This window comes from Nelumbo lutea, chromosome 1 (genome assembly GCF_056320005.1).
Source record: "Nelumbo lutea isolate HS-2025 chromosome 1, American lotus-T2T, whole genome shotgun sequence".
NCBI lineage: Eukaryota > Viridiplantae > Streptophyta > Magnoliopsida > Proteales > Nelumbonaceae > Nelumbo > Nelumbo lutea.
In genome coordinates this window covers 73675435-73701626 of record NC_142684.1, presented here as the reverse complement: position 1 = coordinate 73701626, position 26192 = coordinate 73675435, and the positions used below count along the sequence as shown (strand labels likewise).

The 26192-nt window shown below is 43.7% G+C and overlaps 2 protein-coding genes across 5 annotated transcripts; both read left to right on the top strand.

Moving 5' to 3' along the window:
* Positions 1 to 200: 200 nt before the first annotated feature.
* On the top strand, positions 201 to 3098 carry LOC148875349 (O-Glycosyl hydrolases family 17 protein). 2 transcript variants are annotated; one of them, XM_088966438.1, is made up of 4 exons: positions 201 to 547; positions 646 to 1944; positions 2297 to 2324; positions 2538 to 3098. In XM_088966438.1, the coding sequence occupies exons 1-4, from the start codon at positions 463 to 465 to the stop codon at positions 2722 to 2724; spliced, it is 1599 nt and encodes a 532-aa protein (XP_088822564.1). In that variant the 5' UTR covers positions 201 to 462; the 3' UTR covers positions 2725 to 3098. The 2 variants fall into 2 exon arrangements, with proteins under 2 accessions (XP_088822564.1, XP_088822565.1); XM_088966439.1 differs by having other exon boundaries at positions 217 to 547; positions 649 to 1944.
* A 17618-nt stretch (positions 3099 to 20716) lies between these two features.
* Positions 20717 to 25693, top strand: LOC148875348 (endonuclease/exonuclease/phosphatase family protein). 3 transcript variants are annotated; one of them, XM_088960360.1, is made up of 4 exons: positions 20717 to 21274; positions 22425 to 22570; positions 22666 to 22776; positions 24895 to 25693. In XM_088960360.1, exons 1-4 carry the CDS (start codon positions 20779 to 20781, stop codon positions 25477 to 25479), a joined length of 1338 nt encoding a protein of 445 aa, XP_088816486.1. In that variant the 5' UTR covers positions 20717 to 20778; the 3' UTR covers positions 25480 to 25693. The 3 variants fall into 3 exon arrangements, with proteins under 3 accessions (XP_088816486.1, XP_088816493.1, XP_088816480.1); XM_088960367.1 differs by having other exon boundaries at positions 20750 to 21274; positions 22494 to 22570; XM_088960354.1 differs by having other exon boundaries at positions 20751 to 21274; positions 22422 to 22570.
* The last annotated feature ends 499 nt before the right edge of the window (positions 25694 to 26192 follow it).

Here is a 26192-nt window from a genome sequence, read left to right as displayed (position 1 = left end):
CAGCGATGAGCTTTGCAATCACCGAAGCACCCTCCAATTCCTCATAGAACTACGAAAATACCCTTGCGTTAGTGCGCCGATGCGTAACTATCATGTAGTTTGCGTGTTTTTTGTATAGATGAGGGGTAATTTTGTCATTTAAGGATGAAAAAGAATTCAGACAATCTAGTAACGCTGAAAGAGCAGAGCTTTTTATCTGTTGGATCCTATTCGACTGTTGACAATAAATTCATTTTTAATACGGAATTTCGTCGCCGTGTTCTTTCTTCCGTTCCCAAGAGTAGATCTCGTGGGTCTGTCTCTCTCCTACTGCAATCCATTGCATGTGTTGAGGACCCGAGAGAAATCCCTTTTTTTTTTTCCTGTTTTTTACTAAAAAACGAAGATATTCGAAGATAATGCAAGGATCCGTAGCTGAACCAGACGAAGACGATGAACAAGTAAAGCGTGAGGTCCTCAAAAATGGCGGATTCTAAGCTTACTACCAAAGCTACCGCTCGCTTATCTCTACCCTTGTTTGTGTTGTTTACAGTTTTAACTGTAGCAGGTAAAACCCACTAAATTCTCCCAATTTAAGCGAGATTTTTTGTCATCAAAGACCGCACCTTTCTCATCTCTCTTTTCTCTATCAATCGGTTGTTGCAGCAGAGGCGGCACTAGTAACAGAGGTTAAGAAACAAGACGATGACCAGCCTTTTGTGGGAGTTAACATCGGTACCGACGTTTCCAACCTCTTATCTCCGACGGCCCTGGTTTCGTTCCTACAGTTACAGAAGATCACCCACATCCGCCTCTATGATGCTGACACTGACATTCTTCGAGCTCTCGCTCAAACCAAGATCCGTGTCGTCGTTGGTGTGCCCAACAATCAGCTCCTCGCCATCGGCTCATCGAATGCCACCGCTGCCGCCTGGATCGATCGCAATGTCGTCGCATTCTACCCCGAAACTCTTATAACCGGCATCGCGGTAGGTGACGAGGTCTTCACCACCGTTCCCTCGTCGTCTCCTATTCTTCTCCCTGCAATTCAGTCGCTCTACAGTGCTCTGGTCGCCTCAAATCTACATACCCAGATCAAAATTTCGACGCCCCATTCGGCTTCCATAATTCTCGACCCGTTTCCCCCATCGCAGGCCTTCTTTAACCAGTCTCTCGTCCCAATCGTCCTTCCCCTGCTCCAATTCTTATCCAAAACAGGGTCTCCTCTCATGATGAACCTCTATCCTTACTACGTGTTCATGCAGAACAAAGGGGTCGTCCCTCTGGACAATTGTCTCTTCAAACCATTGACCCCTTCGAAGGAAATGGTCGATCCTAATACCTTGCTTCACTACACCAATGTACTGGACGCCATGATCGACGCCGCATACTTCTCCATGAAGAATCTCAACATTACAGACGTTGTGGTTCACGTGACAGAGTCAGGATGGCCATCGAAAGGGGACTCCAAGGAGCCATACGCCACAATGGACAACGCGGACACATACAACTCGAATCTAATTAAGCATGTTTTCGACCGGAGCGGAACCCCGTTGCATCCGGAATTCACTTCCATTGTTTATATCTACGAGCTGTTTAACGAAGATTTGAGGTCGCCGCCCGTGTCGGAGGCGAATTGGGGGCTATTCTACGGGAACTCGACGCCGGTATACCTGCTACACGTGTCGGGAAGTGGGACATTCATGGCGAACGATACAACGAATCAGACGTACTGCGTGGCGATGGACGGAGTGGATCCTAGGACGTTGCAGGCGGCGCTAGATTGGGCATGTGGACCGGGACGGGCAAATTGCTCGGAGATTCAGCCGGGTGAGAGCTGTTACCACCCCAACAATGTGAAGAACCATGCTTCCTATGCGTTCGATGGCTATTACCAGAAAGAAGGCGAAACTGCTGGGTCCTGTGACTTCAAGGGTGCCGCCATGATCACTACCACAGACCCAAGTATACCCTCTTAAATCTGATCAAACAACAATAATTAATTAGAAATTTCTCTTTCAAGGAACAGAGCTATAAGTAGAGTCGATTACTTGAAATTTGCTAATCCGTAGGATAGTAAATTTGGGCATAAAAGTATCATATAGAGCAAGTTAAGAACTTAAAACCCCAATCAAGTTTGCTACTTTGCTCGAAAAGAAAAATACTATGCTTACAGCGTACTCTTCCCTTTTCTTCTTCGGTTTTTTTTTTTTTTTTTCTTTTTTCTCCCTCTTTTCTCTTTTTTCCACTTTGGCTCCTGATTTCCAACGAGCGTCGTAGTGGGCATTAATTTTTGGTGGTTTGCTTGTGATTGCAGGTCACGGGAGTTGTATTTTTCCTGGAAGGTGAGAAAGGTTCTGGGTGACTGAATCTGGGGTTACTCTCCTTTCCGTCTTCCCTCCATCCATAGTACTCTGTTGTTTCTATTGGTTCTCTTCTCCCAATACAGGGCACAGTTTCTTATTTTAATAATTGTTTCCGAAAGAAGGAAACATCTTAATCAAAACTTAAATTCAGAAATCTGAACTGGGTGCTTGTTATTTATTAATTAATTGCAGCAAGAAGGTAAGCAACAAGACAGAGACGGGAGGGTCCAGCTCCAGCAACGTGACGGACACAAGTGGAGCAGCTGCTGACAGACTCTGGTTCTGGAGAGGGACGAGAAGGCCGGAGGTTTCACACGCTCTTCTGGTTTTGTTGTTAACTTCGCTAGTGTTTGCCATATTTGACGCCACAATGAGGTAAAGGAAAATAAAGGGAGAGCGGAAATGTTGTTTTGGTGAATGTTGGTGAAGAGGAGACACCTGCATCAGCACAGCAGCTTCCTCGCTTTTCTCTGCAAGGAAAGAATGATGGGATTCATTGATATTTTGGTCCCTGTTAGAGTAAAAGCCGGGTGGGGGGAGGGAGTAACGTAACTCTTTTGTTTTTTTCACCGAAGAAGAAGTGAAAAGAAACTAGAAATTCTTTTGACCCTTGTTTCGGGGGGCAACTGTATGTATAAAAAAGTTGCTTTTCTTATTATTAAGAAACTGGTGAGACCAATTAGACACTTGAGGTTGTTTTTAATATCTTTAGGTTATTTTTCTACAGGTGGAAACCATTTGTTTTGATCCCAATAACTCTATTCATTCTTCTCCTTTTTCATTATTGTTCTCTTTTTGGGTTTGCCTCAACTTTACCTGATCCATGTGTTATATCGTCATTGTCTACAATGGTGTTTTGCTTCTATTATCAAAGTTTGTAGAAAGCAGATTTATATTTGGACGGACTCTTATGAGTCCACGCTAATGACTAATGCATTTGGACTCTTATGAGTCCACCAGTTTAACGTATTGCAACAACCCATGTATGTGACCACATTATGCTTTCCCTTTCTATTCTTCTTCGTCTCTCTTTTTAGGCCCAAGACGTTCACGGAAAACTAACAGGACTAGATTGGATTGGATTGCTTCACCGTTAATGATGGTTCTTTTCTTTTGCCTTTGTCTTCTGATTTCTTTCGGTGTGCTGGCTTGATTAGGAATAGAGGGTTTTCTAATAAAAAGAGCATTGGATTCCCTTCTACTCATTAGAGCATTTCTTTCCTTGGAAACCATAAGCCTTTTTGTGGAAAAGGATTCTGAGATTCACTCCTTGTTGGGCTCACAAAAAACACAAAAGCCAAGTGAAATGAAGAGATTCGTTGACCTTTAAGCCATGTTTGCCATCGGCTCCTAAACAAGGGCTTGCTCATTCCTGTTATCCACCAAAACAGTAGAAGTTGTGCCCATAATACACTTCCCAGTTCCTCCCCGCGATTCCAAGATTGCTTTGGTTCTCTAAGTTTTAAGTTTTAATGCAAAAGTGGGCAAATGTTAAATATACAAGTGAGAGGGCGTAATCTGAACTTAGTAGGGTTTGAATCCTTAGGACTACAGAAGTAAGAAACTGGCATTTCGATGTAGGCTTCCTTATGGTTCTTGGATGTACAAATTGGGTGGGCCTGGGTTTGATATATGTTTGATTTTGAATAGTTTGACTTTGAAGCAGCCCATGAGAAATAATGCGTATGTTTGGTTCTGCCTGCGTTTCCTGAGAGGGGTTTTTTTAGGTAAATGTTTATTTAAAAAATGCTATTTTAAACGTTTTGGTTTTTGTTTCTTTTTTTGGTTTTTCTATTTGGTTGGACGTTTTATGAGTGTTTTAAGTAACACCCCATAAAATTGTTTTCCACATCAGATAAAGTGTGTCACATCAGCATTTCATTTTAAGAAATGCCCACGCATTATGGGAAACATGAAATTGATGCCCCATGCACATAGCATTTCTATTTTTTTAGTATTTATTTGATAAATTGTGGAACTAAGCAGTGGTTTCATATGCAATAAACACCAATGCCTATGTGGTGCTGATGTGGCATTGGACTACAGATGCTGAGGTGGAAGCTGATTTCGTAGGCCTGTGCTTTGAATGAGTCTGAATCTGCTCCTCATAGAGAAACCTCACAGCATGTTCCAGCTGCACATCAGGAACATCTCATGTACTTCCATGTTATTGTTCATTGGAGATGTTCTGGTATACCATGGAAAGTCAAATGTGGCCGTGAGGTAGGTGTGAGTAGCAGGTGCAGATCCCAATTCGCTTTGGATGCCTAGGGCTGACTGGCTGTGAGTGGTGACTTCAGCAGCATGTTGGATTCAGGGTTGGAACTAAATACAGAATTATATGCATCTAACTGCACGCTTCCCCCACTCTTCCAACTCCACTGAAGGCCGAAGGGCTTACAACCATCCTTTAAATTCACTATCCTTTTAATGGATAATTGCTGAAACCTCCCCTCAAGTTTGGTAGTTGCAATCACATCTTTGAACTTTATGGCATAGTTGCAAGTAGACCCCCCTTTGTTAGAGTACTATAAAAAGAGACATGAAAATATCCAAAATACCCATTAGGTTACTTTTGACCAAAATGTTTATTTTCCAAATTTTCTTTTCATATAAATTGCAAGTCCAAACCCTTCCAATCTCTTTTTTGAATTTGATTTTTTTTTAATTATCCTTCATATCAATCACCTAGAGGTAAAGCTACAACTTTAAATTCTCTATATTTTTTTTTGTTATTTATAAAGTTTGTATCATTTTTTCTGTAGAAATCAATCTCAATAGTAATTGTATGGGTATTTTGAGCATTTAAATTCTCTTGTTAGAGGATTCTAATCGAGGGATCTACTTGCAACTATGTCAAAAATTTCAAGGGAGGTGGTTGAAGTTACTGAACTTCAAGGAGGATTCAACAATGGCCAGAAACTTCAGGGGAGCTTTTAGCAGTTTACCCTATTAACTTTTACATGCAAAACTATTTGAACGAGTACCATATCTATATCTATAATATCTATAATCTATATCTATATCTATAATAATTATAAAAGTGCGAATGGGGCTCTTGGCTTCTGGAATTTTCACTAGACAACTTTAACTCTATATCTTGAGGTCTTTGAAGGGTATTCATGTATTTGTAATTTGATAAAATGATTCACATTAATTAACCTACAATTAAAGACTGGCTTTTGGTTTTGGCTAAGAAACAACTAGCTAAATAAAATGGAGAGATAATGGTAATGGTATAACTTGAGGTCTTTGGCTAGAAAAGACTCATAAGAGGTTGACTTTGAATTCTGTCAAGATATCTTCTCTAGAGGAAGGGTTAAATAGAACAATGCTCAAATTGCAACTAGCTAAAAATGCAGAAATTAAGGATGGTTCTGATAATCCAACTGATATTTCAAGGAAGTTCCAAAAATCAAATTTGGAGTCTGAGCAGTTTAAAGAGATGGTAGAATTTGCTAAATATGAGGTTTTGAAAGCAATGTCAAAGATTGAACAGGCAAAGACGAGTATAAAAACAGCTAAGATCCGATTGATTGCAGCCAAAAATATGGAGGAAGCAACTAGAGCAGTTGAAGTTGTTGCCTTTGTAGAGATCAAGGCTCTGGCAAACAATGAGAGCTCATCTAGGGTTTTCCAGCAAAACCTTGAAAGAGTAACTCTTTTTTTTTTTGTGAAGAGTATTCTTCCCTAACCCACAAAGCCCAAGAAGTTGACATGTGCTCAAGGAAGAAGGTGGTAGATCATATATGCCATGCTTCAAATAGATGAAGCAAATATATCTAAGATGGAGATATTAAAGAAGGTGGAGCAAGCAACAGAAGAAGTCAAAATCAATAAAATAGCTCTTAAAGAGGGTTTGAACAAAGTGGAGGCTGCAAATAGAGGGAAGCTTGATGTGGAAAAGGCTCCAAGGAAATAGAGATTGGAGCGTGGTCATAAAAGATGCCCATTATACAACTCTACCAAGTTCAAGAACTCCTACTCATCTTACCATCGCAAAGATTCAAGGCTACTTGATCTAAATGGAACGAACATGAATATTGATGGGTCAAAGCCTATCTTGAGACCTATTAGAGACTTGCGATAGACTTCATGATAAAGTTCATTGCATGATCCTTACATGTAATGAATTTTTTACTTAAGGTCTAATTGCTCCCTCGTCCTTATCCTGATAAACTCTATCTGATGGAGTTTTGTTGTAACTTAAACCAATCTCTTAATCTTGAGTGTTGTACACAAACTCAAACTCTAATAATTGCACTCAATCTTTATCTGGTCATCTATAAATAGTTCAAGGTTCGACCAAATCATTATCGGATTGTTTACCCATTCATCTTGAATTCTCTCTATTGTGCCTTCTTATTTTCTTTATCTTGGTATCAAAGCTATGACTCCATGGCTTCCAACGACAGCACAAGCTTAGTTCAAAATTCGACGCAAAGCTCTCAATCCAATAATTTCTCAATCCGGTGGTACAGGTTCTTTTTCAATTTCAACTTCGTCACACTATCTCCCGATCAAACTAACAGGAGAAAACTGTTTGTTGTGGAAAGCACAACTACTTCCGGTCTTCTATACTTACAGGGTCATGGGTTTTGTTGATGGAATGACAAAATCTCCTCCAAGAGAAATTGCTGATCCGAGTCAACCTAACAATATCGTACCAAATCCTGCCTTTGCCGAGTGGTTTCAACAAGACCAACATGTTCTTAGTTGGATTATCTCCACAATCATGGATGGAATTCCCTCTCAAGTAGTAGGCCTTCATTCTTCTCATGAGGTATGGACTGCACTTGCAAAATCTTTTTTTTGCACATTCCCGTTCTGCATACTTCAGATGTGTAGACAATTGCAAAGTCTTAAGAAGGGTACTCTCTATTACTGAATACATCAATCGAGCCAAATGTTTTTCTAATAATTTATCTGTTGTAGTCGATCCTGTTAGCTCTATAGATCTTATACTTTATGTATTAGCTAGACTAGGTTCAGAATTCGAATCAGTTGTTACCATTATCACCAATTGGCCCAATATGGACCAACTAGGCATCGATGATGTCTTAGGCGTTCTACTCAGCCATGAAGCTTGGTTGGAACAACATCATACCCAACCTCTGGATACCACACATAGCCAATCACACTTCCTACAAAGGCAAAAATCAATCATCCCAAGAGAATAATCAAAATTTCTCAAATAACTGAGGCAAAAGCTGTGGTCGGGGCAGAGGTCATTTCAATGATAATGGAGGCAGAGGTTGTGATCGTTCCACTATTATTTGTCAAGTTTGCAACACCCTAGACACAAGGCACTGAAATGTCGCAGATGGTATGATCTCAACTTTATTAATGTACAAACTGAGGAATTTACACCTGCTTCTTATCATGGAGGGTTCTCTTCAAATTTTGATCCTACATGGTACCTGGGCTCTGGTGTCACACATTACATGATGCCCAATGCTAACTGATGCGACACGATCCGGGCACTCCTAGCTGGCTGCTGATTGGCTCCTAACTGGCAACGGACGGCACCTGAGAAGAAGAAGGTGAAGGATTTTCGGGGGATTTGCCTGGCGGGAATACTCCGAAGCTTAAGTTAGAACGCTGGGGGAGAAAGTAAAGAGTGTAAAGAGGCTAAGAGTGTAGGTCGTGCTAGATCACTGAGTTCTCAAGATTAGCTCGAGAGCAAGTAAGATGTCTCAAAATCAGATTCGATCAGAGATCCCTCCCCCCTTCGACTAAGGAGCTTTTATAGGGGTGTTCTTGTCAAGTCAGGCGTAACCACCACTGGGCTTCTGTCGCAGCCGTTACCTGCCAGGGCTACGCAGGTGACCATTGCAGGGTACTACCCAATTGGATGGGTGACACATCCCAGGAGGATAGGCATGCCACCATCTGTCGAGAGATGTGTGTACAATCTGCTGAATGGACTCGGACTGCATTGTCAGTCAAGAGACGTGGTGCAGTCTGACGGGTATGACCTTGTCAAATAGAAGCTTCTTGAGAGCACCGCGTTACTTAGTTGCGAGCTACCCTGTTGCGTAGCGAGCTATCTTGTCGTGAGCTACTTTGTAGCGAGCTCCCAGGGGTGCTTCGAGGTAACCCTCATCGAGATTGTCTTTAGGGTAGTCTTTTTGCCTAAGTGTTGGAGTGAACTAGTCACCCTAGCTCGCGAGTTGAGATAGTCTTGGAGTATTCCCTTTCAGTAGCTCGGGGGACCTCGAGCTCGCATTGTAGCGAGCCATGATGTAGCGAGCTATCCTACAGGCTCGTTACTTAGTCGCAGTCAAGCTGTGGTGCTGAACTATTGCTCGTGCTGAGTCAGGTCCACGTGTCATTGTCTCAAGGGGTCGGGTCAAATCATCCTCCATCAATTGCCCCCCACTCCTCGGGCTAAGAGTGCTACCTTAGTGTGAGAAGTTCCTGAAGTGTGACGGGTGAATTTGACCAAAGTTCAAACTTGATTGATTGCTCGCATTAAATGCGTTCGTAGCATTTTGAAAGACGAAAAACACATCGAAGTAGCTCTTAACTCTAGATGTCATGCAGCCGTCATTACCTCAATCATGGGAGACTTGCAGCCAGTCACATTTCGGTTTCAGAAGATGTGCGGTCAGCTTGACTACGAACCATCAGATCTGTCTCAATCTGGGTCGTTGATCTAAGAGCACAATGGCTATAAATAGGAGGACCCCCTAGTCCTCGTCTCATTTCCTTTCACGCTAACTTGTTGTCTTCGGATTTTGAGGTCGCGCATCCATCTAGTTTGCCCGAGCTCTTCTGTTCACACTGTTTTATCTTTCTGGTGAGTCTTATTCATTCTGCCAATCATGTCTGCGTATCCGTACCACATTTATCCCTAGGATGGTAAACAGGATGACAATGCCCCCTCGAGATCAGGGAGAGCTTGGGAGCAGGTTCCGAAGGCTCGGGAGGCCTTCGGCGATGTGGCTTCTACTTCTCGGGGCAGAGAGCCCGACACCTTCGGCCCCTCCTCTATGATGATGGAGAGACTCAGATCTCTTGTCCGCTACTTTCACCTTTTTGTGGACCTTATCTACGGTCTCCCCTCTGGTAACTTAGCATGGTCCCAATGACATAGTGATTTTCCAGGGACAGCTCGAGGTTGGCCTGTGTCTTCCTCTGCACCCTCTAATAGTGGAGGTGTTGAATCATTTCAACATCACCATTGAACAGCTCCATCCCAATGCCATGCGGAATGTAGTTGGGATTATTTCCCTATGCTATGAGTATTGTCTCCCCCTTGATCTTGATATCTTCTCTTCCATTCTCTGCATTAAGAATGCCACTCCCGGAGTGCCTCCGGAAAGGCGTTCTTATTACTTTTCTCCCCGCCGCATCTTTAAGATCCTGCACGACTTGCCGAACAGGGTTCCCACTTGGAAGCGGGACTATTTTGTGGTCCATAACCTCGAGGGGTGGCCCCTCCCAACCTCTTGGAGGGGTGCCATCCAGGACCCCGGGGTTGAGTTTGACCTTGAAACTCAGGAAGCGCTACTGTCCTGGGCAACTGTAGGCCTTCTCTGTTCAGATTACTTGACCGAGGAGAAGCTTGTGGTTCGTGTAGTGCCTTGTAAAAATATATCATATATTTTCTTTTTTTTTACTGGGTTAATACCTTGTGGTTCTTTGGCAACCATCATGTCTGGTGTTGACTCGTGCCGCCTTCTTTCCAGCAACCAGAAAGGGTAAGGTGAAGAGGTTGCATCCTGACCGAACTCCCACTTCTGGGGGCACTAAGTTCGAGTCTGCTAAGCCAAACTTTGTTTCTCCACCGCCTAAAGTTTCACCGGCCCCATCTGAAGGAGGCACCGGAGAAGGTGGCCTCAAGGAGGACGAGCTCCCGAGGCAAGGGGTGATTCCTTCTGGTCCTTCCTGCCCAGTCCCCTACCCGCAGTTCCCGGTAGGAAACTGGGAGGGTGTCAATGACTACATTGTGGCTGGGCGGAAGAGCCGAAGGGCAATCTACCACTAGGAGGTCACTAGATGGGGGGAGATGGAGCCCAAGGCGCTCACCGCATTTGCCGCCTCTCACTGTATGGTGGCAAGTGGTCTTTTTTTTTTCTTCTCGTTCTTTCCTTTCTTTTGTTGTTTTCTGACCTTAGTCTCTTGTTGGTAGGTGAACACTGCCATCCACGCCATGGGCCTCCAGACCAACATCCGCTCCGGCGATGCTCGCAATTAGAGGGCCATCGTCCAGAACCTCCCGGGCGAGCTTGACCAGGCCCGAGGCGAGCTCCTTTAGTCTCGCAAGGGGAGCGAGGCTCAAGAGCTGCTTGCCTCTGACCAAGAGGTGCAGATCACCAGGCTTTTTGAGGAGAGCGCGCGCTACAGGGAGGAGTCATCGAGGGTGGCAGCAGAGAGGGAGCTCCTTCGCCAGGAGGTTCAAGACCTAGAGTCTACACTTCTAGACCGAAATCGGAACTTCGACACCATGGTGGAAGCTGAGCGGGCTAAGGCGGTCTGGGACTTCAAGGACTCCCAGGAGTATCATGACCTCCAAGTGGAGTATGACTCGAGCTCGTACCGCTTCGGATTTAAGCTCTGTCGCTAGTTGGTCTGAAAGAAGTTCTCTGGGCTCAACCTCGACCGCATTACAATGAAGGGCCTGGCTCCCGAAACGACGGACCAGGCGGAGGAGGAGGAGCCTGACTCCTCGGAGGACAAGGACGAGGTGGAGGAGGTGGACCCTTGAGGCTGGCGGCTCTGTTTTTTTGCTTTTTTGACTGACTTCTGATGGTTCCCGAGTGCTAGAACCCGGTTTTCAAAAATCTTCTCCTTAGGCGGTTGTGCCCTTTTTTACTTCTTGTTGGACTTTCCCGAGCTTTTTTAGCTCGGTTTTTATTTATGCATTAGTAATGAAAATTTTCTTTCTCTGCTAAGTATGGTGTGCTCTTTTATTTTTTGCCAAAGCGACCTCATCACTCGAGCTATTAGAGCTACATACCCGAAATATGATGTTTCGGTATTTATTTCCCCGAGCTATCCCTTAGTGTTTCGAGGCATTTTGATAGTATACCGCGAATTTGTTATCGTGCATTCCTGAACTGTATGTTTGTAGGTTGTACCTTATCTGGTCCAACCGATGTGTCGAGACGAGCTATGCTTCGTAGGGTTCAGCCCTGAACTGCTTATGCCTCTGATACTTCATACTTTGCCTTCGCTGGCGAAGCAGCTAAGTATTCCATCGTGTCGAGGTTCTGGTTAGCTCAGTGTTTTAGCCCTTAGGCTGAGGGGATAACTTATAATCTACACTTGGAGTTTACCCATGCCATATAGGTGACTGGGTCTCATTGCGCCGAGGTCATGTTAGCTCGGCATTTTGGCCCTTAGGCTTTGAGAGTGACACATAGTCTACTTAGTAGTTCGCCCATGCCATGGAGGCGACTAGGTCTTATTGCACCGAGATCGTGTTAGCTCGGCATTTCGGCCCTTAGGCTTTGGGAGTGACACATGGTCTGCTTAGTAGTTCGCCCATGCCATGGAGGTGACTGGGTCTATTGCGTCGAGATCATGTTAGCTCGGCATTTCGGCCCTTAGGCTTTGGGAGTGACTCGTGGTCTACTCAATAGTTACAGGTAATACTGCCTTAAGTTAACAATATTCTAAGTCCGAGGTACTTGTTTCCCTTCAAGGGTTTCAAGCTCGTATGTTCATTCCTTGAGCACCCATTTCACTCGGTAGGGTCCTTCCCAATTCGGTCCGAGCTTGCCAACATTGGGCTCTGGTACCATAACATTACAAAGGACCAGATCGCCAACGCGGGGGTTCCGCTTCTTGACCCTGGCGTTATAGTACTGAGCTACTCTTTGCTGGTAAGTTGCGGCCCTGATATATGTGAGGTCCCTTACTTTGTCAAGTAGGTCGAGGTTGGTGCGTAGCTCATCTTCATTTGTCTTGTCGTCATATGCTTTCAGTCGTAGCGAGGGAACCTCGATCTCAGCTGGGATGACTACTTCAGTGCCATAAGTGAGGTTGAAGGGAGTCTCTCCTGTGGCGGTCTTCTCTGTGGTTCGATAAGCCCATAGAAAACTGGGTAGCTTGTCTGCCCATAGTCCTTTAGCTCGGTCTAATCGTGCCTTCAGTCCGGGGAGGATAGCTTTGTTCGTGACCTCTGCTTGACCGTTTGCTTGAGGGTGTGCGACCGAAGTGAAGTTCTGTTGGATCCTCATGTCTTGACACCAGTTTTGGAATTTGATGTCCTCGAACTGCTTACTGTTATCAGAAATCAATACTCGAGGTAACGCGAAGCGACACACTATGTTCTTCCAAAAGAAGTTCTGGATGTTTCGGGCTGTGATCGTTACGAGAGGTTCAACTTCTACCCACTTGGTGAAATAATCCATTACTACCACCAGGAACTTTCTCTAGCCTATCGCTAGTGGAAACGGTCCGAGTATATCGATGCCCCATTGCGCGAAAGGCCACGGGCTAGTGAGATACTTGAGATCAATAGCGGGCTGGTGGTGGATGTTGGCATGCTTCTAGCACTTGTCAAACTTTCTAATGAGCTCAATAGCGTATGCTTTCATTTTTGGCCAATAGTATCCCTGTCGTAGTGCTTTTTGGGCGAGGGCCCTGCCCCCCAAGTGTTCGCCACACAGGCCCTCATGAGTGTCGTGGAGTACGAGCTTGGCTTCGGAAGGTCGCAAGCAGCGCAGGTAGGGGAGCATGTAGGATCTTTGGTACAGCCGTTCGTTTATCATGACATATTTGGCCGCCTGACGCTCTACCCTTCTGGTGGCATTGCGATTTGTAGGAGGGTCCCGTGTAGTAGGAAGCTCATGAATGGGTCAATCCAGCTCGGCTCTGCTTGAACAACAGGAGCGACCTCCTCTGCCCCCCTCGAGAATGCTAGGTCAAGGTAGGTTCTCTATGTACACGGTTCTCATGGTGTTATCACTAGTGCTGGCTAACCGGGACAGGGCGTCGGCCTCAGCGTTCTCCGACCTCAAGACTTGCCTGATGAAGTGTGATTGGAAGTTGAGTAGAGCCTCTCTTACTTTGGCTAAGTAGGCAATCATGGTTGGTTCGCGAGCTTCGTATTTGTTTGTGACCTGATTGACCATGAGATGGGAATCGCTACAGATGATAATGTGCTTGGCTTTCATTTTTTTTTCTAGAGCTAGCCCGGCTATCAACGCTTCGTACTCTGCTTCATTGTTGGATGCTGCGAACTCGAAGCGTAGTGTGTACTCCAGTTTCGTGCCACTTGGGCCGTGCAGAACTATTCCGGCTCCGCTGCCCTCCTGGTTTGAGGAGCCATCTACGTGAAGGATCCAAGGTTCCTCATCCCATTTCACGTGTGGCCTAACTAGGAGAGATGCTGCGCTGGCTGCTACCTCACGGTGCTTGGACTCAACCGCCCTGGAAGCTCCGGGCTCGCCTGAACTAGGGGCCTCATGCTCAACTAGCCTAGGGACTTCGGAGCTGAAAGTGCACTCCGCGACAAAATCTGCTATGACTTGGGCCTTGATAGCTATTCGTGGCTTGTATTGGAGGTTGTACTCGATGAGCTTATCGGCCCACTTTGTCAGTCGACCAGAGACCTCTGGCTTGAGTAGGACTTGCCTCAAAGGTTTGTTGGTGAGGATGATAATAGTATGAACTTGGAAGTAGGGACAGAGCTTTTGGGCTGTAATAACCAGTGCATACGCCAGTTTTTCTATCTTTGGATATCTTGTCTCTGCTCCCTGGAACACTTTACTAACATAGTAGATAGGTCATTGGACCCGATCTACTTCTTTTATTAGTACCGAGCTGACCACTTCGTCACTCGCCGAGAGGTACATCTCTAAAACATCGCCCTCTTCGGGTCGGGTTAAGACCGGCATGCTAGTGAAGTACTTTTTGAGCTCGTCAAACGTGAGCTAACAATCTTGGGTCCATTCAAACCCTTTGCTTTTAATTGCTTTAAAGTAGGCAGCGATATGTCGACTTGGACATGAAGTGGCTCAGAGCGGCTATTCAGCCATTCAGCCTTTGAACCTCCTTCATTTTTCGGGGTGGTCTCATATCTAGGATGGCCTTTACTTTGTCTGGGTTGGCTTCAATGCTGCGCCGGTTTACGATGTATCCCAAACACACTTATTCGGGTTTAGCTTCATATAGAATCTACGCATGATTTCAAAAACTAAATTCAAGTCTTGTATTAAGTCACATGAGAACTGGGTTTTGACGACCATGTCGTCTACATAACATTCTACTTTTTGGCCAATCAACGGCTCAAATAATTTATTTACAAGTCTTTGAAAGGCCACCTCGGCATTTTTTAGTCCAAAGGGCATGACCTTGTAGTAGTACAGGCCAAGCTCGGTTATGAAGGCAGTCTTTTCTTCATCTACCGGGTCCATCCTGATCTAGTTGTAGCCTGAATAGGTGTCCAAAAAGCTCAGCAACTCGTGCCCCAAGGTCGCGTCCTCCAGACAGTCGATCCTGGGGAGTGGGAAGCAGTCCTTTGGGCAAGCTCGGTTCAGGTCATTGTAGTTGACGCACATGCGCCATTTACCGTTAGCCTTTTTCACCAGAACGGGGTTGGCCACCCAACTCAAGTAAAAAGCATACCGGTTTAGATCGCAGAGGCTCCTCGATGGAAGCACCGATCTGAAGTGTTCGGGTTGGGTCCTCCGTCGAGGCTGGGATGGAGACAGTCTCTTATATGGGTGCAGCTCGCTCATTGAGGGCGACGACATAGCATTTGCGAGACTCAAGCTGGTCTCCTCGTGCTATCCCGATTCCGAAGTCTGTGGGGAACTTCATGGCCAAGTAGTAGGTGGACACCACAATCTATAAGGCATGGGTAATCGGCCAACCTACTATGGCATTATTAGGGGGAGGGGGTTGCGACCACTAAGAAATCGTGGTTGAGCCTCACTATGCTAGGCCAAGTGCCGACTTCCACGGGTATTGTAATCCTTCCCAGGGGCCTGACTTCCTCTCCACTGAAGCCTACCAGGGGAGTGTTCGCGGGCTTTAGGTCACTCTCCTGGAGCTGCAATTGGTCGAAGGCTGCTTTGAAGATGATGTCCGCTGAGCTGCCTGAGTCAACGAGGACGCGCCTGACTTCAAAGTCGTTGATCTTCACCTTTATGACGAGCACGTCATCATGGGGGTAGTGGACCCCGCATGCGTCATCTTCTGTAAAGAAGATGGGATCTTCCAACCTTGGCCGCTTTGGGGAGTTCTGTTCTTCCCTGGCGGTTTTGCGAGCTAATGCGCGAGCTGCAGCTGAGGTACAGTTTGCTACAATCGAGCCTCCAACTATGACGTGGATGGTCCCACAAACTGGTCTCTCTTCGGGGTTGCTTCTGTGGCTGTTCCGCTTGCCTGCTGGACTCGGGAGTGTCTTTACTTTGCTCCCCTTTCCAACCTACTTTATTATTATTATTATTATTACTTTGTACAAAATTTCTCAAATATCTGCGACGGATGAGTTCTTCTATCTCATCGTAGAGATTTTTACAACTTTCGGTGTTATGACTGTGATCTTTATGAAAGCTACAGTACAAATTTTTAATTCTAACATTAGGGTCCGCCTTCAGCCGAGGTGGCCACTTTATGTATGGAGCATCCTTGATCGCCATGAGGATCTCGGCCCACTTCGCGTTAAGAGGTGTATAGTCCCTTTCTACTGTTGGAGCTCAAAAAGGCTGATTTGGCTTTGCCCCCCGAGCTTGGTCCTTCTTCTTCCTGTTGTTGCCCTGAGCTGGGGGCTCTGGTTCCCTCTTCCTTTTCTTAAGGGTCTGCTTGCCTTTCTAGTTGATTTCCTCCTCCGTCCCTTTGAACCAATCCGCAAGTTTGAGGAACTCGGTCACGGTCTTGGGTTGATTGACAACTACGTGCCACTTGAACTCTTTGTGGGTGATACCTCGCTTGGTTGCGATGAGGCGAACTGTGGGATCTAGGTCGGGTATCTGTAAACAAGCGTCGTTGAACCAATTGATGTAACTCCGAATGGAGTCCCCTACCTTTTGAACTATGCTGAGGAGGCTCTCCTGAGTTCTCGGGCACCTTTTGCTGGTGACGAAGTGGGAGGTGAAAAATTGCATGAACTGCGTCCAGCTTCTTATCGAACCATGCGCGAGGTTACGGTACCATGTGCGGGTTACCCCTTTAAAGGTGGTGGAAAAGGTAACACACATGCAGGATTCACTAGCTCTTGCTAGGTGCACCTGGGACTGGAAGGTGTCCACGTGATCGTTTGGATCGAAGGATCCGTCATACTTGTCCAGTGGGGGGAGTTTGAAGTCCCTTGGCATGGGGACAACAAGGAGTTCTGGAGATAATGGGAAAGAAACTGAGAGGAGAAGGGTAGCTTTCACTTCACTTGAGCATACCTCCTATTTTCCTTTGAGCTCGGGAGAGACTCGGGTAGCAGTTTGGCGAGCTCGTCGACGTCTTCGCTGCTGCCTTGTTGGCTCGACGTTGGTGTTGATGCTTCTATGTCACCAAGCTCGACAGGCCCAGACTGCTGGTCGTGGCTCTGAACCGAAGGGCCCTACCTATAGTCTGCGGCTAGGACTTTCAGCGGATTCTCTACGAGCAGGAGCCCAAACTGTGAAGGTCGGGATGGTACAGGATTGGTTGGCTGGGAGGCCCTCGACCTGCCCACGGGCTGTGAGGCGGGAGTGGTTGGCCTCTCCTTCTGGCTATGGGAAGAGGCTTGGCTCTTGGCAGGATCTTGGGCCTGGGAGACCTCTTCCCGAGGAGGTTGTTCACTCTGACTGGAGAGCTTGGTCTGCTTCATGGCCGGATGTTGAGGGGGAAGCGACGGCTGGGCCTGAGGCAAAGAGGGAAAAACTGCTACTGATACTGGTATTGGGAAACTTGGTGCAACATTTGTTGTTGATAGAGTTGGAATTGTTGAGATTGTTGCATTTGAACTTGCATGGCTCGCATGCACTGCATTAAGTCCTCAAACTGGTTTGGGTTGCGCGCCATTGGGGGCACAACCGAGGGTTCAACAAAGGTTGCTCCAACTGTGGAAGGGAGTGGAGTGACCGCGGGTGCTACAGTGAGAGACACATTCAAACAGGGGACTTCGTCCACGGAGAGGGGGACGGTGAACTGCCCAATACAGACAGTAGGAAGTTGGGGCTTCACCCCAGAAGCGTTCTGGCTGGCACCACGTCCGGCGTTGCTGGAGGAAGCCATGAATGTTGAGTTTTCAGAAAAGGAAACTGTAAAAGCTTTGAGGAAGGCTTCTTGAATCGTTTCCCACAGACAACACCAAATGATGTGGCACGATCCGGGAACTCCTGGCTGGCTGTTGACTGGCTCCTAACTGGCAATGGACGACACTTGAGAAGAAGAAGGTGAAGGATTCCCGGGGGATTTGCCTGGCGGGAATACTCCGAAGCTTAAGTTAGAACACTAGGGGAGAAAGTAAAGAGTGTAAAGAGGCTAAGAGTGTAGGTCGCAGCAGGTCACTGAGTTATCAAGATTAGCTCAAGAGCAAGTAAGATGACTCAAAATCAGATTCGATCAGAGATCCCTCCCCCCTCCCCCCCCCCCCCACCCTCGACTAAGGAGCTTTTATAGGGGCGTTCTTGTCAAGTTGGGCGTAACCGCCACTGGGCTTCTGTTGCAGTCGTTACCTGGCAGGGCTACGCAAGTGACCGTTGCAGGGTACTACCCAATTGGATGGGTGACACGTCCTGAGAGGACAGGCATGCCACCATCTGTCCAAAGACGTGGGTACAGTCTACCAAATGGACTGGGACTGCACCGTCAGTCAAGAGACGTGGCACAGTCTAACGGTTACGGCCTAGTCAGATAAAAGCTTCCTGAGAGCATCGCGTTACTTAATCGCGAGCTACCCTGTCGCGCAGTGAGCTACTTTGTAGCGAGCTCCTAGGGGTTATCCCATACTTCCCATCTAATATTTACCCTACAATAATCCAACTTTTATTTTTACCGTTGTAATCTATCACAAAGCACCGCCGCTACCATGCTTCACCGTTTGCCGCTGCAATTCCGACCATCGCGTCTTCCTTCAGCACTCATCATTGCAACTCCGACCAACATTGCACTGAACTCTCTGTAAGTATAAAGAGAACCCATTTCATATTTGATTAATGAAACAACTCCGACCAGCACTGCAATCTCTCATAGAGCATCGCCGCTACCATTGCTTCACTGTTTGCCGCTACAACTTCGACCACCGCGCCTTGCTTAACACTCACCGTTGCAACTCCAAACAGAACTGCATCGAACGGTTTGTAAGTATGAAAAGAACCCCTATTTCATATTTGATTAATGAAACAACTCTGACCAGCACTGCAATCTATCACAGAGCACTGCCGCTACCATTGCTTCACCGTTTGCCACTGCAACTATGACCACCGCGCCTTGCTTCAACACTCACTGTTGTAACTCCGACTAGCGCTGCACCGAACTGTCTGTAGGTATGAAAAGAACCCCTATTTCATATTTGATTAAAGAAACAACTCCAACCAGCACTCCAATCTATTACAGAGCACCGCCTCTACCACTGCTTCACCGTTTGCTGCTTCAACTCCGACCGCCTTGTCTTGCTTCATCACTCACCATTGCAACTCCGACCAGCACTGCACCGAACTGTCTATAAGTATGAAAAGAACTCCTATTTCATATTTTGTTTTCTTATTTGATTAATGAAGCAAATATGGTGTTTTCGGTAGAAAGAAAACGAATATCCTCTTTCATATCCATTAACTCTCTTTGTCTGTAGAAAGAAAACGAAAGTTCACAAATTTTGTCTTTCTAGATTTTTAATTTGCACCTGTTTCATATCTGTTTACTCTTGTTTCATATTGTCTTTCCATTGCCACTTTGCACAAGTATTTGAACATCTTTTTTTAATGAAATTTTGGAAAGCATGTCAATGTTTTTTATCTACTGAACATAAATAAGAAAATAGTTGCAACCCCACTTCCCCGTGAAGAAGAAGACAATATTTCCCCTTCTACTCTCTCTCTCTGTCAAACCGGTTTTGAGATATAGTTACTGCATCCCAATCAAGTAGAAGAAGTAGAAGGAGTTTCTGATGAAAACCTTGAATGGGTGTGATTAGGGGTAGTGCTCATAAGAGACCAAAAACCTGCAAACCAAACCAAAGGAACCGAACCGAAAAGGGCAGTTCAGTTTCGGTTCGGTATTATATATTATTTATAATCTAATATTCCTAGTATTTATATTATATATTTATTATTATAAATATATAAAAAAAGCAAAAAGCTAAAGAACTGAGCTAGTCAAAAATCAAACCGATCAATCGTTTAATTGATTTGTTTCGATTCACAATTTTCCAAAAACCGAAGGACCAATTCGATAGGAAAAAAGACTAATGGACCGAACTATAAGCACCCCTAGTTGTGATAAAACGTTAGATTGCATTTGGTTGTAGTGTAAATCTATTTTGCAGTGATGCAAAAATAAGGCAGTGCAATTTTTTATTTATTCTTATTTCAAATTATATTTTATTTTTGTTAGATTATAGTGTAAGTTTATTCTTTTCATTTGCACTCATACATCCGTACCAATGCAAATAAAATTGCACCGCGAACAAAATCAGAAAAAAAAGTGAAAAACAAGTAAGTATATAGTGTTATATGTATTTTGGGAATAAACAATCATGGGCCCAATGACAAAATAAACACTTAAGGTCATTAAGTAAATATGTTGCAAACTATAAGGGATGTTTTAGTAAAATGAAAATTATGTGATAGGTTTGAGTAAATCCGTGAAACTTTAGGGGGTATTCTAGTATATGTCTTTTATTTCACTTAAATGGGTTGACTCGAACCATTGACACCCCTAGTTCTGGTTGACCCATTGAGCTTGACCAAGGGCCAATGCAAGGCAATTGAACGGTGCCATATTTGCACCGAACAGAAAAAGCCATTACAACATCTGTGTTCGCACACCTCACAGAATTGGGACCGAGTTCCAGTATCATGGTGAGATGTGTGGATAAAGATTAGGTTGGAACTAGTGGGAACGATTAGGTTGGAACAGACGGTCTTTGTTGTCGTGTGCTTAGGCTCCGTTTGTTTGTGATACAAACACCAAACGAATGTATTTATGTTTGTTTGAAATGTAAAAAAGTAATGATTATCATAGCACAAATGTATTTTTTGATAGTTCAACATATTTTTTTGGATACAAATTTCTGTTCTTTTGATAATTAACTTTTTGACCAAAGTTAATACATTGGAGCATTTAATGATAGACCCACACTTCTGCACTCATTTGAAACAAATAATATGAATGCCAAAACGATTTAAAATGGCAACCGTATTTGCATTCATAAACCGAAAAATAGGTAAATATGTACAACCAAACGCAGCCTTAGCTCCGATGGCCATGGGCAACAATTAACAACAAATCTACGCGACAAAACTCAAAAGCAAAGAGGAGCGGCAACACTACTTAAATGGCTCCGGCTTTGATTCGTGTTGCTTGCTCTTCCGTCTCCTCTTCTACCCTATACCTATACGGAAGCCTTAGAAGAAACTCTGCTTCTCCATCCAAATTAATGGCGTGGCCTTGTTCCAAGTGCACTTTCATCAATCCTCCATCGCAGATATCAGCGTGCCAGATCTGCCTATCTCCCGTTTCTTCTTCTAGTTCTCCCCCGTCGTTTAGTTGGTCTTGCAAGGCCTGTACTTTCTCCAACAAGTATGGAACGACTAACTGCGAAATCTGCGGTACAAGAGCCAGTGCTTCGTTGTTATCGCGATTTGACGATTTGGATTCTATTGGTCCCAATGAAGAGTTAGATTCTTCGATTGGGTCTGTTTTTCTGCCCCTGCAGCGCTGTAGTAAGAGAAAGAAGCCTGAGACTATTGAGGTTGACGATAACGACGGTCTTGGTGGACTGGACATTTCTCGAGTTGCCAAATCGTCGAGGCAAGCAGAAGACGCTTTGGGTTAGTCTTGTTCTTCTGTCTGTTTTCAATCAAAACCCTATCATTCTTTATATATCTTTTTTTTTTTCTTTTTCCTTTTTTTTTTCGAAATTACGTGTTCTTTCATTTGCTTTTAACTTTTTGCCTATTGGTGTGCGTTGTATGTGACAATGATGCATTCGACACACAATTAACATTGTGGGGAATTGCACAGTTTCAGGTTATTCAAATACACAACTGCATCATAATCCAAAATGTAGTACCAAATTTAAAGAAAAACTATAAGTGATTCCGTTTCTTGAAGGAACTCCCCTGGTATTAAGTTTGTTTGCCAGTCTCAAAGCCGAATAGAGGTTTTATCGTATTGGCATCTTCCGTAAGACCTTTTTCCAAACCCATTTAAACGATATGGTCTTACTGGAGTGGGCTGACGGAGGAGGATAAGCTCTTATCCATCCCGACTATCTGGAATAAGGCCTCTTTGTTCGAAACCTTCAAATGTCTTCATTTTCTGAATTTTATAATCCCCTTTGAGAGACTCGTGTTAAATAATGCAATTTTAATATCTCTTTTGTTGATGCAATTTGAAATTTGATACGTATCTGGCATCCAGATCCTACAAAATAAATAAACAAGTTGAAAACTGAATTGGTTAAGTTTTTGCAAATTTGAAATTTAGTAACATTTGGAAATTCAGACCCCAATGAAATAAATAAACAGGTTGGAGATTAAATTGGTCAAGTTTTTGCAAAATTGAAATTTAGTAACATTTGGAAATTCAGACCCCAATGAAATAAATAAACAGGTTGGAGATTAAATCGGTTAAGTTTTTCCAAATTTGAAATTAGTAACATTTGGAAATTCAGACCCCAATGAAACAAATAAACAGGTTGAAGATTAAACTGGTTATGTTGTCACAATACTACCTTTGACGGTTTGACCTCAATTTTAATTTAATAATATAGCTTCTATATTATCCCCACTGTTGGAATTTGGAACCTGTAGCACTATAGTACTAATGAGTTAACATTTTTCTTTCTTTAATACTCCCTTTTCTCCCATGCTCTTACTGTTGCTTTGTTCAGTTCTATGATTTTGTGGTTTCAATTTATAATGTGGTACCGCATTTCCTTTTCTTTCCATTCCTTTTCTCCCCCTTCTTTATTAGAAGTTAACACCAAGCAAGACACCAATTTGAGCACATTGAAGATTTTGACTTACAATGTTTGGTTTCGACAAGACCTGGAAATGTATAAGAGGATGAAAGCTCTTGGCGAACTTATTCAACAGCATTCCCCAGATATCATCTGTTTCCAGGTTTTGTTCTTTTCTTTTTGATTTGGACATAATCAGGTTTTGGACTGATTTATTTTATCATCATCCATGATACTTAAAGTATATACTTTGTACAGGAGGTTACACCAAACATATATGACATTTTCCAACAATCCAGCTGGTGGAAACTATATCACTGTTCAGTTTCAAATGATGTAGCAATAACAAGACCATATTTCTGCATGCAGGTTAGATCCTGATGCTCTATGGAGATTATTTTCATATATTTGCAATGGATTCCTGTTCTCTGTTTAATATATGCCTTTACAAGATTCCCTGAGTCAAAAATTAACCATCCAACAATTCTAACCATATGGCATGATCATTCCATCCTGAGCATTTTATTTATTCCATTATTTTGGCCAATTATAATGACAAAATGCAAAAAGTTTATTCTTCCTCCAAACTTGGGGTCTGAATCTATTATGTCATTTGCTTTTTACACAGTTATTGTGCAGACAATTAGTGTGAGACACGTGTCCTGCAAACTTATGTAGCAGTCCATGTAGTGTATAGACTATAACTCACTTCACATCTTCTGTTTCTTATTTTGAAAAATTTTCAACTGGATCCAAAGCCATATATCCCATTATTATTCTCCTACCAGCTGCTGGCCGCCACTATGTCTCCTAACTACACAACTGGTTTCCCCTCCACTATTCGAACTATAAATGCAGACTCACATCAATTAACCTTCATTCCACTGCCCCACCTTTCTATTTCCATCTCCAAATATAATCAGCCACCCACTTGTCTCCTTCCAAAATGATTGGTGATTACATGTTGACCAAACCTCAGATGATCCTAAATTCCACTCATACCTGTCAAAGAGCCCATTCAAAGGTCGCTGAGCTTCCACCTCTCTTGTTTGGAATCAACTTTCACAGCTCAAAATGTCATACTTGGCATCCTTATCATGCACCCTTGTCTGCATTTTTGCTGACCTAAATGCTCACTGAGACAAGCTGGAACATGTTAGTCATTCTTGCCTGGGTTTTCTTTGGGTGGCTCACCCATGGTTATGCCTGTGGCCCCATGCTCACCTTGGTCTTTGTGCTCTTTAGGATGTCTTTTTTCCTGCTGATGCTGTAGCACAACCCTTACACAGATGATGTTATCCCTCTCTTCCTCAGCCGCTTCATACTTGCTATTGCCATCAATTACCATAGAATATATAAGAAATTGGCCCTGAATATGAGTTCTAAGATCAATATGGATGTGGTGCACAAAAATATTAGCTGGATTAAGGGAGTGCAGTTAAGAAAAGTTGTCTTATTTTGCATCTGTTTGATTCCTAGGAAACCTCAAATTTTTTTTTGGATATTACTGCATCTTTTTCTTAAGCAATAAATGTAGGAGGATTTGTGTGAAAAATCATTGTAAATGATTCGGGGATTTGCCCCTACTTTGTAGCAATACAAGTTTATACCACTTGTAAAAAATAAGGTTGGGTACCCAACTTGAAGAATTCACACAGCATTAGACTTGGGACCTCTGGCTGGGCCCATTCAATTTTTAACAACTGCTCAGCCTCAGCCAACCCAAGTTGCAGCCTTGAGTCCAATGATATAACATATAACAAAAATAAAAAAGGAAAAAGTTGCAGCCTCACTTGTTGGGTTGCCCGCAGCTGGCAGGAAGGGCACTGGTGGGATAACAGGGAACAAGTGAAAGTGTCATGAAGGGACACTTGTGGGAGAGTAGAATTGCAGTCAGGGCTACACAGAAGAACGGTATCTCTGAGGGCCTCTTACCTGTGGCTGGCTGGAAGGGTGCCAGTGGGAGAACAATTACTGGCATTGTGGATGTAGGTAGCAGTCATTGGAACAGAGATACAGTTAGGGTTCAGGATCATTCTCAAAGGTTTTGAGAATTAAAAAGAATAAGTGGTATGATGGATGGTATTATTAGTCTCACACATCACACCTGTGGACTGCGAAACGTGTTTGGAGGACAGGTTTTGTACACTGATTGTGTGCAGCAACTTTGGAGGCAAAAGTGCATAGCAGATCTAGACTCCCAAACTTGAAGATAACCTTTTCTTTGGTGCTTACCTGTTCTTATGTTGCATATTTTATGTGTTTATTTATCTTCTAGCTTCTACTTCAAATTTTACTTGCTTTCTTTGACATCAATCTCCTGTATTATTCCCTTCTTTTCTTCTACCATGCTTTTGCCAAAAGTTAGTCTGTTGAATTCCTCTCTAACTTTAGATTTCTGGTCCTGTTATATGTTATATTTTCTCCAGTTCTTAATTTAATTCTGCTGTGTCAATAATGAAGTTTGAACTGTTAAATCATTTGCAGTTAAGTAAACTACCTGTTAAATCCTTCAGCTGTACACCATTCAGCAACTCCATAATGGGTAGAGAACTTTGTGTTGCTGAGATTGAAGTTGGGATTGATAAGCCATTGGTTGTTGCCACTAGTCACCTTGAGAGTCCTTGTCCAGCACCTCCCAAATGGGATCAAATGTACAGCAAGGAACGTGTAGCTCAGGCAAAGCAAGCCCTTAATATTCTCAAGGACCTTCAAAATGTCATATTTGGTGGCGATATGAACTGGGATGACAAGTTGGATGGTCAGTTTCCCTTGCGTGAAGGTTGGGCTGATGCTTGGGCAGACCTCAGGCCTGGGGAAAATGGATGGACATATGATACAAAGTCCAATCAAATGTTGTCTGGTAACAGGACATTGCAGAAGCGATTAGATCGATTTGTATGCAATTTACAAAATTTCAGTATTCAACGGATTGATTTGATTGGGAAGGAAGCAATACCAGGACTTTCCTACTGCAAAGAGAAGAAAGTAAAGAAAGAGATACAAAAGTTGGTGCTCCCTGTTTTGCCTAGTGATCATTATGGCTTGCTCTTGACAATTAAACGGTGCTAGGAGATGAAGATGCAGAATCAAGTTTTAACTTTTTGAGTCCAGTGGGTTGATGCCCTTGTTACTACAGTGCTGCTATTATTTATATTATTGTCCCTCAGAGCAATTTTGTACAGTTGGTGGGCTCAGTCAGTGGTGTAAAGGACTTGGTACCTTATTATGTCTTTTTGTATCTTCCAAATTTCTGTGGAAAAATGCTTTAACATTTCTGTGTTCACTGTTTTTTTTGGATAGAAGGCATACTCTTGCATATTTGTAAAATTTAAATATAATTTTGTGCAAATGGATTTAACACGCAAATTCCAATTCCAAACCGTCCTACCCTACTGGGTACAACCTTGTACCAATTCGTCCCGATCAACAGAATTTGGTTTGTGGGATCCTAGGTGTCAGTTTCTCCACAGACCACAGTGAAAGAAGAAAAACCAAAACAAACAATGGGGTTACGTCATACCAAATTATAAGAATAACTTTTATATGTTTTTGGGAGTCGTGACCGGATGGATTGGGATAGTGAAACCCAAAACTAACTTTGGTTGAAAGATTAAAACTCTAATCTGACCCTGCACCTGAATAAACGTGACCCTAACCTGACTAGGAAGAATCCAAACTAAATTAGATTTGGTTGTATGATTAAAATATATCAATTACCTTTGTAATATCAACGAAGAAACAAAGCATTTTAAGAATTAAGTGGTCAATCATGCTAGTATGAT

Coding starts and splice junctions, on each gene's coding strand:
- LOC148875349 (XM_088966438.1), top strand. CDS start 463: ATGGCGGATTCTAAGCTTACTACCAAAGCTACCGCTCGCTTATCTCTA. Junction 1,945..2,296: donor GATCACTACCACAGACCCAA/GTATACCCTCTT, acceptor TTGTGATTGCAG/GTCACGGGAGTTGTATTTTT. Junction 2,325..2,537: donor AGTTGTATTTTTCCTGGAAG/GTGAGAAAGGTT, acceptor AATTAATTGCAG/CAAGAAGGTAAGCAACAAGA.
- LOC148875348 (XM_088960354.1), top strand. CDS start 20,779: ATGGCTCCGGCTTTGATTCGTGTTGCTTGCTCTTCCGTCTCCTCTTCT. Junction 21,275..22,421: donor GCAAGCAGAAGACGCTTTGG/GTTAGTCTTGTT, acceptor CTTCTTTATTAG/AAGTTAACACCAAGCAAGAC. Junction 22,777..24,894: donor GACCATATTTCTGCATGCAG/GTTAGATCCTGA, acceptor AATCATTTGCAG/TTAAGTAAACTACCTGTTAA.